The sequence below is a fragment of the Citrus clementina genome, unplaced genomic scaffold, assembly GCF_000493195.1.
Source record: "Citrus clementina cultivar Clemenules unplaced genomic scaffold, Citrus_clementina_v1.0 scaffold_2, whole genome shotgun sequence".
NCBI lineage: Eukaryota > Viridiplantae > Streptophyta > Magnoliopsida > Sapindales > Rutaceae > Citrus > Citrus x clementina.
In genome coordinates, this window is record NW_006262688.1 from 12530789 (window position 1) to 12540291 (window position 9503).

At 32.8% G+C, this 9503-nt stretch overlaps 1 protein-coding gene across 3 annotated transcripts; it reads left to right on the forward strand.

Annotated features, from left to right (window-relative positions):
• The first annotated feature begins 561 nt into the window (after window positions 1-561).
• LOC18052757 (zinc finger protein CONSTANS-LIKE 14) lies at window positions 562-3821 on the forward strand. Of its 3 annotated transcripts, none has more exons than XM_024190481.1 (4): window positions 562-1491; window positions 2621-2889; window positions 2997-3075; window positions 3416-3821. In XM_024190481.1, the coding sequence occupies exons 1-4, from the start codon at window positions 718-720 to the stop codon at window positions 3434-3436; spliced, it is 1143 nt and encodes a 380-aa protein (XP_024046249.1). In that variant the 5' UTR covers window positions 562-717; the 3' UTR covers window positions 3437-3821. The 3 variants fall into 3 exon arrangements, with proteins under 3 accessions (XP_024046249.1, XP_024046248.1, XP_006446976.1); XM_024190480.1 differs by having other exon boundaries at window positions 3420-3821; XM_006446913.2 differs by lacking the exon at window positions 3416-3821 and having other exon boundaries at window positions 2997-3351.
• The last annotated feature ends 5682 nt before the right edge of the window (window positions 3822-9503 follow it).

Consider the following 9503-nt stretch of genomic DNA (forward strand, 5'->3'; position numbering starts at 1 on the left):
GTTAGAAAACACCAATTGAAAAATAATGCCTTACTATGCCACATCATTTACTTTTTGAATACACACATCCTTTCTGTAGGTATGTTTAGTAATTGCACGAGTTCATTTAGAACCTTTCTCTGAATTGCATTCTAAATTTAGAGCTCAAAAATTAAGGACGAAAATATAAACTTTTTTATATTTTTTTCAAAATAAATAATCAAACACATTTTCATTTTAAAAATATTACATCGAAAACATCATTTTCCTTCTTTAAAATAAGGTTAAAAAACACCAATTGAAAAATAATGCCTTACCATGCCACATCGTTTAGTTCCTGAGTGCACACATCCTTTCTGTGGGTATATTTAGTAATTTCACGAGTTCGTTTATAACCTTTCCTTGGATTGCATCCTAAACTCAGAGCCCAATAATTAAGCAAGAAATGATACACGTGCACTTTATCTGGTCAGCTCAGCAAAAAAGGGCGGATATGTATCACGTGTGGACCCCCATATTTCGCCAAATCTTTAACACGTGTGCATACTGCCATTCCATGCTTATCATGTGCTTCAATGTATGTTCGTTTCATCACAGGGTCCCGTACCTTGTGCTTTGCATCTGTTCTCTCACTCATTCTCACATGCCACTGCTTTTGCTACTTCCACATTTACGCCATCATCATTCAGTAATTCACTTCAAGCTTGTTGAAAAATCTATAGCAAGCCGGGAATATCAATGGAAGACAGTTTTAAATTGAGTCCGGGAAGCTCTATGTTGGCACTGTGTGATTTTTGCAACTCAAAGCTGGCAGTTTTGTACTGTACAGCTGACTCTGCCAAGCTTTGCTTGTTCTGTGATCAGCAAATTCACTCAGCTAATGCTTTGTCTCTCAGGCATCTTCGTTCACAAATCTGTGACAACTGCAGGGCTGAACCGGTTTCGGTTCGTTGCTGCACTGAAAATCTTATGCTCTGTCAAGACTGTGACTGGGACTCACATTACAATTCCTCTGTTTCTTCCGTGCACGAGCGAAGTTCAGTTGAAGGGTTCTCTGGTTGCCCTTCAGTAACTGAGCTGGCGTCGTTTTTTGATCTGATGGGTGATGATTTATTGAATTTGGGTTCTGGGTTTGGTGTTTATGAACCAAAAATGTTGAATTTCGAAGAGCTTGCGGTGCCAACACAGAATTGCTCTGTTTTCATGAGTGGTAACAAGTACAAGAAAGAGGTTTACGAGCAATTAGTGGAGATCGGAAAGAGGGATTTGGTGAGATTCAATGGAAATGGAGCTGAATTGGGGCCTGGGACGACGACGAGTATATGTGATCAATACGGCTATACGCAGAGTCTTGAAGTGGAAAATATTGATGAAGAGAAGTTGCTGAACCCGAAAACGGCATTTACATCTTTGTTAGCGTTTCCTAATAACACAGATTTGAGAGAGCATGATCGTTGTGTTGCTGATGGTAAACTTATGTGGGATTGGGATCCTTCATATCCGGCAGCTCAGGTTGGTATCAACATTCTTTTGTTGTCTAATTTTTTTTTTCTTTTTCCTGACATCTACTGTTAGCCTTTGGTTGAAAGAAATGAGCGGAGTAAAAAACGAGGAGGAGTGAAAGAATGAGAGAAAATTGTTTTAGTTTGATGCGAAACATACCGAAGTTTAAAGTTAAGCCTTTGACACATGATTTAATTTTTTGATTTGTTCTCTTAAGTAATCTAACACCCGCCAATTTGTATCTAATCATCTGTATCGGCACCTTTTTAGTGAACCCACTTAGACCCTTGTACATTAAATGGTTCAGGAAACTCAATACCTAGAATTTTTCGAGTCGAACGCTTGTATCGTGCACAAGTTTAGATCATATATTCGTTCAATTTTCTTTTGGCGTTGGTTATTTCTCTAACAAATTTCTTTTGGTGTTGGCTACTTAACTATACAGAACAGCTTATTGTACTTCTATTTGGTCTTTTACGAAAGGTATAGGCATTTGAATTACGATAGGATATGCTGCGGTTCATTTCTTCTAGGGAATTATTACAGTGAAAAGACATCTTTCTATTTCATATTAGAGCTGCAGGTTGAATACTTCTGCCTTGAGGATTAAACTAAAGACTGAAAACTCATTGCAAAACTTTTTAGCAGTGTTCAGAGCTTCAATTTGTTAGGATTCCATCTCTGTGATTCTTAGTCAATATTTAAGTTCTTGATCTGTTCACAGTAGCACAAGATATTACACCTTGGTTTGGTGACACAGAACATGGTGATTTTAGCCAAGATCTTCATGCCATTTCCAACCAAACTTTGTTGTAGACTTACGTCAGATGACAAGGGCCGGAGAGCATACTTCCTGGATACACAATTGAGTGAAAAATGTATGTGCTTCTATTAATTAAGTCACTGTACTGTGGCAACTTATCTCTAATAAATCAAAGGTTGAGGATTATACTTTGCTGCTTGATGTCCGTGTTGAAAGATCTAATTGTCTCTCACTACGAAGTTTCTGCCTGTTATTTGAATTGTTCTTGATCAATTTTTGAACCAATTATCATTGTTAACGTATCTTATTGTCCTTAATTGGGATATATCCTTGGCACAGCTCTGTAGTAAGTAGTAATGAGCTTGATTGTAACAGTTTCAGAATCACTCTAATCAGCCGTTTTCAAGCCACACACCAACAACAGAAGAAAGCAATAACACACCAATAATAGGACCCCCATCAGATTATAGACCTCATGAATTTGAAACATGGGAAAGCACCAAGGTTGTCCAGGGCATGCATCACTCTATTCCGCACGGGAGTGAGACTGCAAATGAGGCTATAACCCAGTTTGATAAGGAATTGTTAGCCAAGAACAGAGGCAATGCCATGTTACGTTATAAGGAGAAGAAGAAAAACAGAAGGTATGTATACATTTTGCTATCATTATCTTCCTAATGGGTGGCTTTATTGCTTTTGGCTTTCAATACTTAAATATCTATTTCTGATGGGCGTAGTAAACTTTTTCCAGCTATGGCAAGCAAATCCGTTACGAGTCAAGGAAGGCTAGGGCTGATACTAGAAAGCGAGTGAAAGGTCGGTTTGTTAAGGCAAGTGAAATTTCTGATGTTGAAATATAACATTTGAATGTTGCAGATAGTTTGTTGTCCATGTCCATTACCCCTAAATTTATCTTCCCTAATGTTGTCTATCACAACATGTGGTGACGAGATATTTAACTGTTTCATTTTAGTTAAGGGTATGTTAGTTCATAGTTATCTAAAGAACTGAAATTGATTACATGGAGGTGTGCCTGTATGTAATATGAAGGGTTCAGTTTTACAAATATTATCAAATCTGAACAGTGCCTGGGCCATCTTATTGCTCTTATTTCGTCAAGTGCAATAGTCTTTATGTTCACTGTAGACTTCTGAAAAAATAACAACGCAGACAGGAGTTGCCCTGCAATAGTCTTTCAGCCGCGCAAAGGCAAGCAATTTTGGGTGCAGAAAGTTCAACAAATCTTGCAAGGTTTTGTGCTGAAGCCCTATAACCTCGAGATCAACCACTATTGCGAGCCTACGATTACAATAGAAATATGATTATAAGTGGGTTCTTTCCAGATTGTGCTTCTGATCCACAGTCAACGAATTAGTGAATTGTGCTATCAGCTTTTTAAATTTCAGTTTCAGAGAATTCCCCAGCAGAAAAACAACACAGAGCAGTATAAAAGCAGCATTCCATTTCTACAGGGAAAGTTGAGTGGCATTGACCACTAATGCAAGAAAAAAGTGATGCTTCTAATATATCCTTTGAACTTCTAGTCACAGATTTATAATAGCCAGCTTAAAGACTCTCTTCCATTGTTACAGTAGACAACCGAACTCACCGTCAACTCTGTTCATCCCATAGCTAAATCGATTGAGCAACTGTACAATTGCCACAGCAGATAACAAATATCTGATAAAACGTTAAATAGGGCATGGATCTAACTCATTAGAACCCTTTGATGTTACATTGTTAAATAGCCCGATACATTGCAGAAAACAATCCGATCTTTTTGTAATAGCAAATATTTGACAACTGAAAAATGAATAAACTTAAAAATTGATTTTATAATTAAAAAAATTGCTAATAACGAAATATTATTAATGTTAAGAGAGTTTAGTTGGTTTAAAATATGAAGAAATGATCAATTTCACGAAATAAGAGAGTATAGTTTGGAAATTTATGCCAAGCAAAATCTCTACCCAAATACATAGAGGTATATTTACCTCTATGGTTCTATCCACAAATGTGCAAGAGGAATAACCCAAATCAAGCAAACGAAATAACCTAGAAAAAAATTAAACAAAACTTACTTCAGTATAAATAGAAAAACTACAATGTATTCCTAAAACTATAATACTAGTTGCTCCAGATCTACTTAATCAATCTAGAAAACAGATGATGACATCTGGCTCCCTGAGGTTCTAAATATTCCCAAATGGGGACATAATTAATGAATTTATACCTGTTAGGCAGCCAACTTTAATCAGATAACAAAATTACCCAGTAATATTAAATCTTGACCATCATTAAGCGAATGTAACTTATCTCTGGGTTCTATCTAAAACGAGCATTTTTTTTTTTAATTGTCGGTGAACTTGCTAAACTACATACAAATTCCAGAATTTTCCTGCAGAAGAACATTCTAAAGAATAGCATCAGCTTTAATTATATTAAGAACCTCGAGGGGCGCCAGAATATTTCTGTAAACTTGAAGTGTAACTTGAGCGTCACACTACATGATATTGGTGATGCGCACTGGCATTACTCCACACATTTTAGACCTACACACACATGCATGGAACATACCCTTGATGGCTAGCAATCTCTTAAAAGTGCGCGCTGATGTGAAAGTAATGCAACACAAAAAAAATATTTGCCAGGTAAAGGTGGTCTAAATAACTATTTTATCAAGATATAAAGTTTTGATCAATGGTCTAAATCAAGTAATTGCCAATTGGACTATATTAGAAGATGCATGGCTAGGTTTAAATGCCTTGAACTTAAAGATTGCTAAAGCTTCTTCTACTAAAAGTTGTGCAGCCGGTAGGGAAAGATTATCAATGTTTCTTTGATTGTAAAGCTTCTAGATATAGAAGAATTTCGATGGCAGAGCCAGAAATCGAGTGTATCGGGATGATTTTTGAAGATAATTAATAAATACAAATGTTATATCCTCTAATATATATTTTCAAGACAATTACATAGGGAGTAGAATTATTGGCACCTCTCCAAATACCTCTTAAAACCCCTTTAATTATTTTACAATTTTAATATTTATTAAAATTATATAATTAGATAATTTCTAATTAAACCTCCACTCAAAAGTCAAATAATTGTTTCCCTTGTAAAATCTAACATTTTAGAAATTAAAAAGGTTATTTTTCCTCTAATTTTCTAATATTTTTTTCCTTTAATTCAAAAAGAATTTACCATCAATAGCTACAATAGAGAGAATGAAAATCTATTATTATTATTTTTAAATGTAAGAGACCCCATTGTTGAAATGAGGTTTAATAATAAAAATTAAATAATGAGGTTTACACAATAAGTTTTAATTAAGGGTATTTTTGTTATTGATGGAGGTGGGGGTGTTAAAAAAATTATATACTTTTTAAAAACATTTTAATGGGGTTAATTAAGAAAAGGGGTGTTAAGAGATATTTAGAGGGGTGCCAATAGCCCCACTCTTACATAGGTGCAATTTGGGCTTTTAGAATTTGAAGGGTAAAGGGAGAGGTCACTGAGAGCTACAGGGCAAGATTTAAAAGTATAGAATATTATTTGACCAATTTTTTTAAGAGTGGGATTATTTGAGTCTATTAATTTTCTCTCTGCACCCTTTTTTCTTTTAAGAATTTTATTGTCTAAATAAATTTTGAAAAAAATTACTTTATTAACTTTTTCTTCTCTTTCTCTTCTCAATTTCCTAAATTCTTATTAATTTATTCAGATATATCTTTTAACTACAAATAATTAATATCATCAACTAAGAGGCTCAAAACCGACCATTTAAAAATGAACATTAACAATCATGAAAGTTAATGAATATTAAGAAATTAATTTTTACAAAACAAAAAAGCTAATAAATATATATATATATATATATTATCTATTGAATGCATGAAATATAAATCATAATATACTAAGAAGAGTAATGATACAGCTACAAACCCTTATACAAACTTATTTTGTACAAATTGACGTCGTATTAATTCATTGGTTGAATGAAAATATAAATTAATAAAAACAAATCATGTGGGCCAAGTGATATTTAATTCAACCAATCTTATCATGCCACATCAGTTTGTACAAAATAAGTTTGTACAAGAGTTTGTGGCTGTATCATTACTCTACTAAGAAAGACTAAAATAACGAAATAAAAAAAGAATGAAATTGAGTATTTAGTTTACAAAATTTGAGAGTGGAGAGAGTATGTAATCGTAAGATAAAAAGAAAAAGTGATCAGTGAACGATAATTTTGAGATTTTAAAATTTAAATTTTTAATAATGAATTTATTTTTTAAAACGGGGGTAGAGAGAAACTTGGTGGGTTCAAATAACTCCACTTTTTCTTTGATTAAGCTCACTTGCCACATATTACCTTTGTCCCCAGCTCTTGTAGTCTACATTTACTCAAGTTTTTTAAGGATTTTGTAATATATGTGTGTGTGTGTAGTATTGATATGGTCCAAAATTTAGATCTTATTAATTTAATAGCTTTTCTACTCATTGTACTATTAAATTATATGATTTAATAATTTTTTCAGTCTTTAACAAATTGAGGATCATGGATTGGAATAAATAGATTCAAGATCCTAGATTGGAATTATACACAGAGAGTGTTGATTTAGTGTAGAATCTTGAACTTTATTAAAGCTTAGGAACGCTATTAAACCATATAGTATAATTGCTTTCTCGGACTTTAACAAGTTAAGGATCTTTCATTAGAATATATAGAGTTTTCAATTAAAGATTCCCAACCATATTAAAGTTAAGGATAACCAAATAAGATAGAAGACAAAACAATATAAATTTTAACACACTACATGACAAAATACATTATATTAGAGTTTGTATTTTTTGTCTTTTAACATATCCCTGGATATATTTAAAGATCCTTAAATGGAACATATATCTATATGTGTGAGTGTGTGTCAATCATGTATGCATGATTATTGTCTAGAATTTACAGATAGATACCGAGTTCACCCTAGAAATTTGGTTCCCAAATCGTCAAGAATGGATAGCGAATTCCTTCTCTCTTATCCAAGTGCTTGATGCTTGTTCCGACGAACAACAAATTCCATTGCTGACCGCGCGAGTCCAATTGCAACGTCTTATAGTTCGAAATTCTTCTCTAAAACTAGTTTACCCAAGTTTTAAAAGATTTTGCAATAAACATAATTATTTTATGTGAACTTTTAGGACTAGCTCGACTAGTCGTGAACGGCACTTTGTGCTCAGAGTAATAAGTTTGAATAATAATAAGGGATGAATATTAGTGTTTAGTAATTCAAATTTCTCATCCTCGTCAAAACCTTTTACTTTTTCTTAAAAAGAAATTATTATTTTACAGTAATAACGAAATATTCGTATAACAATTTTACGAACCATCCGAGTTCAATTCTCCCATGGTCATGTGGCGTCAAATTTTTCTCAAAATTATGTCTAAGCATAGTCCATTGCTTAGAACTTCGGAGCACATTAACGTTGATCTCAATCTTCTAAACAAAAACTGATGAACATAAAATAAAATAATTAAACCAAAACGAGGATCAAGATGGTCACTGATTGACTTAGCTGTAAAATAAAAATATAATTTACTGGTTGACAGTTAGCAAAATAATTTGGCTAGTTGGAGACTGGGCAGATTTTAATTTAGTATCATGCATGATATGAATGAACCAGCCTGTAATCTGTGCGTGATAACATGATGGTACCTGGGAAGCTGGTTAATCGATTTTCCTGCTAACATATTTTGGATCAGATTTATGATGAAGCCGCGTGGGGCGAAGGCAGATCCATAGACAGCTACTGGATTTTCCTTTTTTAATATGTCATTAAGGTTGTCTGTCAACTTCTGCTAATTAATTTATACTTTAGATTTCATTAGCAAATGCAAACATACAACCGTTTATTTAGGTATTTTCACGTGCGCTTAATTTTGTTGATACTTTCATTTTTTGCCCCCCAACTAAAATACTTCTGTGGTTAGGGATCTGACTATTAAAACTGTATATTTTAGCAATGGTAATATATTATATGGGGGAAACCTGTGGTGCAACTGTGGTACCGTGCTATAGTTGCACCGTAGCCTAATCCTATTATATGACAATCTTGGTGCTTATTATTATTATTATCGTTATATTATTATTATTATTATTTGTACATAGATAGTTATGGATCTGTCGTACATCAAACCTTAGAGCATCACAAAAAGATTTCTCAAATGAGGTTTTACTTATCATTTGAAAAGCCTTATAAGTATAGAAAAGTTCTAAAACACTCTTCAAATGAAATCCTTCAAATAAGATTGTTCTTCTCTTTCTTCGATACTAAAGAGAGAGAAACACAATCTCATTTGAAGAATCTCATTTAGAGAGTCTTTTGGAGCCTTCAATTTAGTATTATATTATTTTTTTATCTTTTAATTTTTGAAGGGAGAGATGTGTTATTATTTTGGTAGAGACAAATGTTTGATCGAAATAATATGAACTTATTTTTATTTGAATAGTCTTTTGAGAGATTACTAATTTTTTTCATTCTTCTATTTGTCAAATAGGTAGGCGAATATGTATTTGAAGAGTTAAACTAGAAGAATCTTTAGGTGGTACTCTTAGATAGCTATATTTTGGCCTCAAATGAGATGTATCGAAATTACGCTTGATTGTTCTATTATTGCTCAGTTCCAATATTTAAGTCCAAAACTAGATAAATTGAAGGATTCGAATTTAGTACATAGTTTATTTGTGCTCAAATCTTAATAATCTTCTGCTATACATGCATGTATTGCAATATATGGCTAAGATTTAATTAGTTTTATATTCTTATCCAATAACTGCCCATTGTATTTTATATTTTTATATGATAATTACCAATTATTACATTCTTATTTAATAAGTAGTAATTGTATATTTCTAAAAGGTTAACAAAAAGGTAAGTTCAATAGTAAATCTAAATTCATTTTGAAAGATTAGTTCATTCTATGATTTCTCAGTTCTAATATTTACGTGTAAAACTAGTAGTTCTAATATTTACCTGTAAAACTAGTTAAATTAAAGGATTTGGCACGTGCGCTGTGTAGAAAAAGAAGTACTCTACCATCTAAATAGTAAATAGTAAGTGATATGTCAATCTCACCTACTTGTACTTTAACAAAGAATAGCTTCATTTTATTATTTATGACAAAAATAAAAGGCTAATTATTGATTAATCTCATGTGCAACAATACAAAGTTTGGTAAGTTGTGAATGCGCTTTAAATTCAA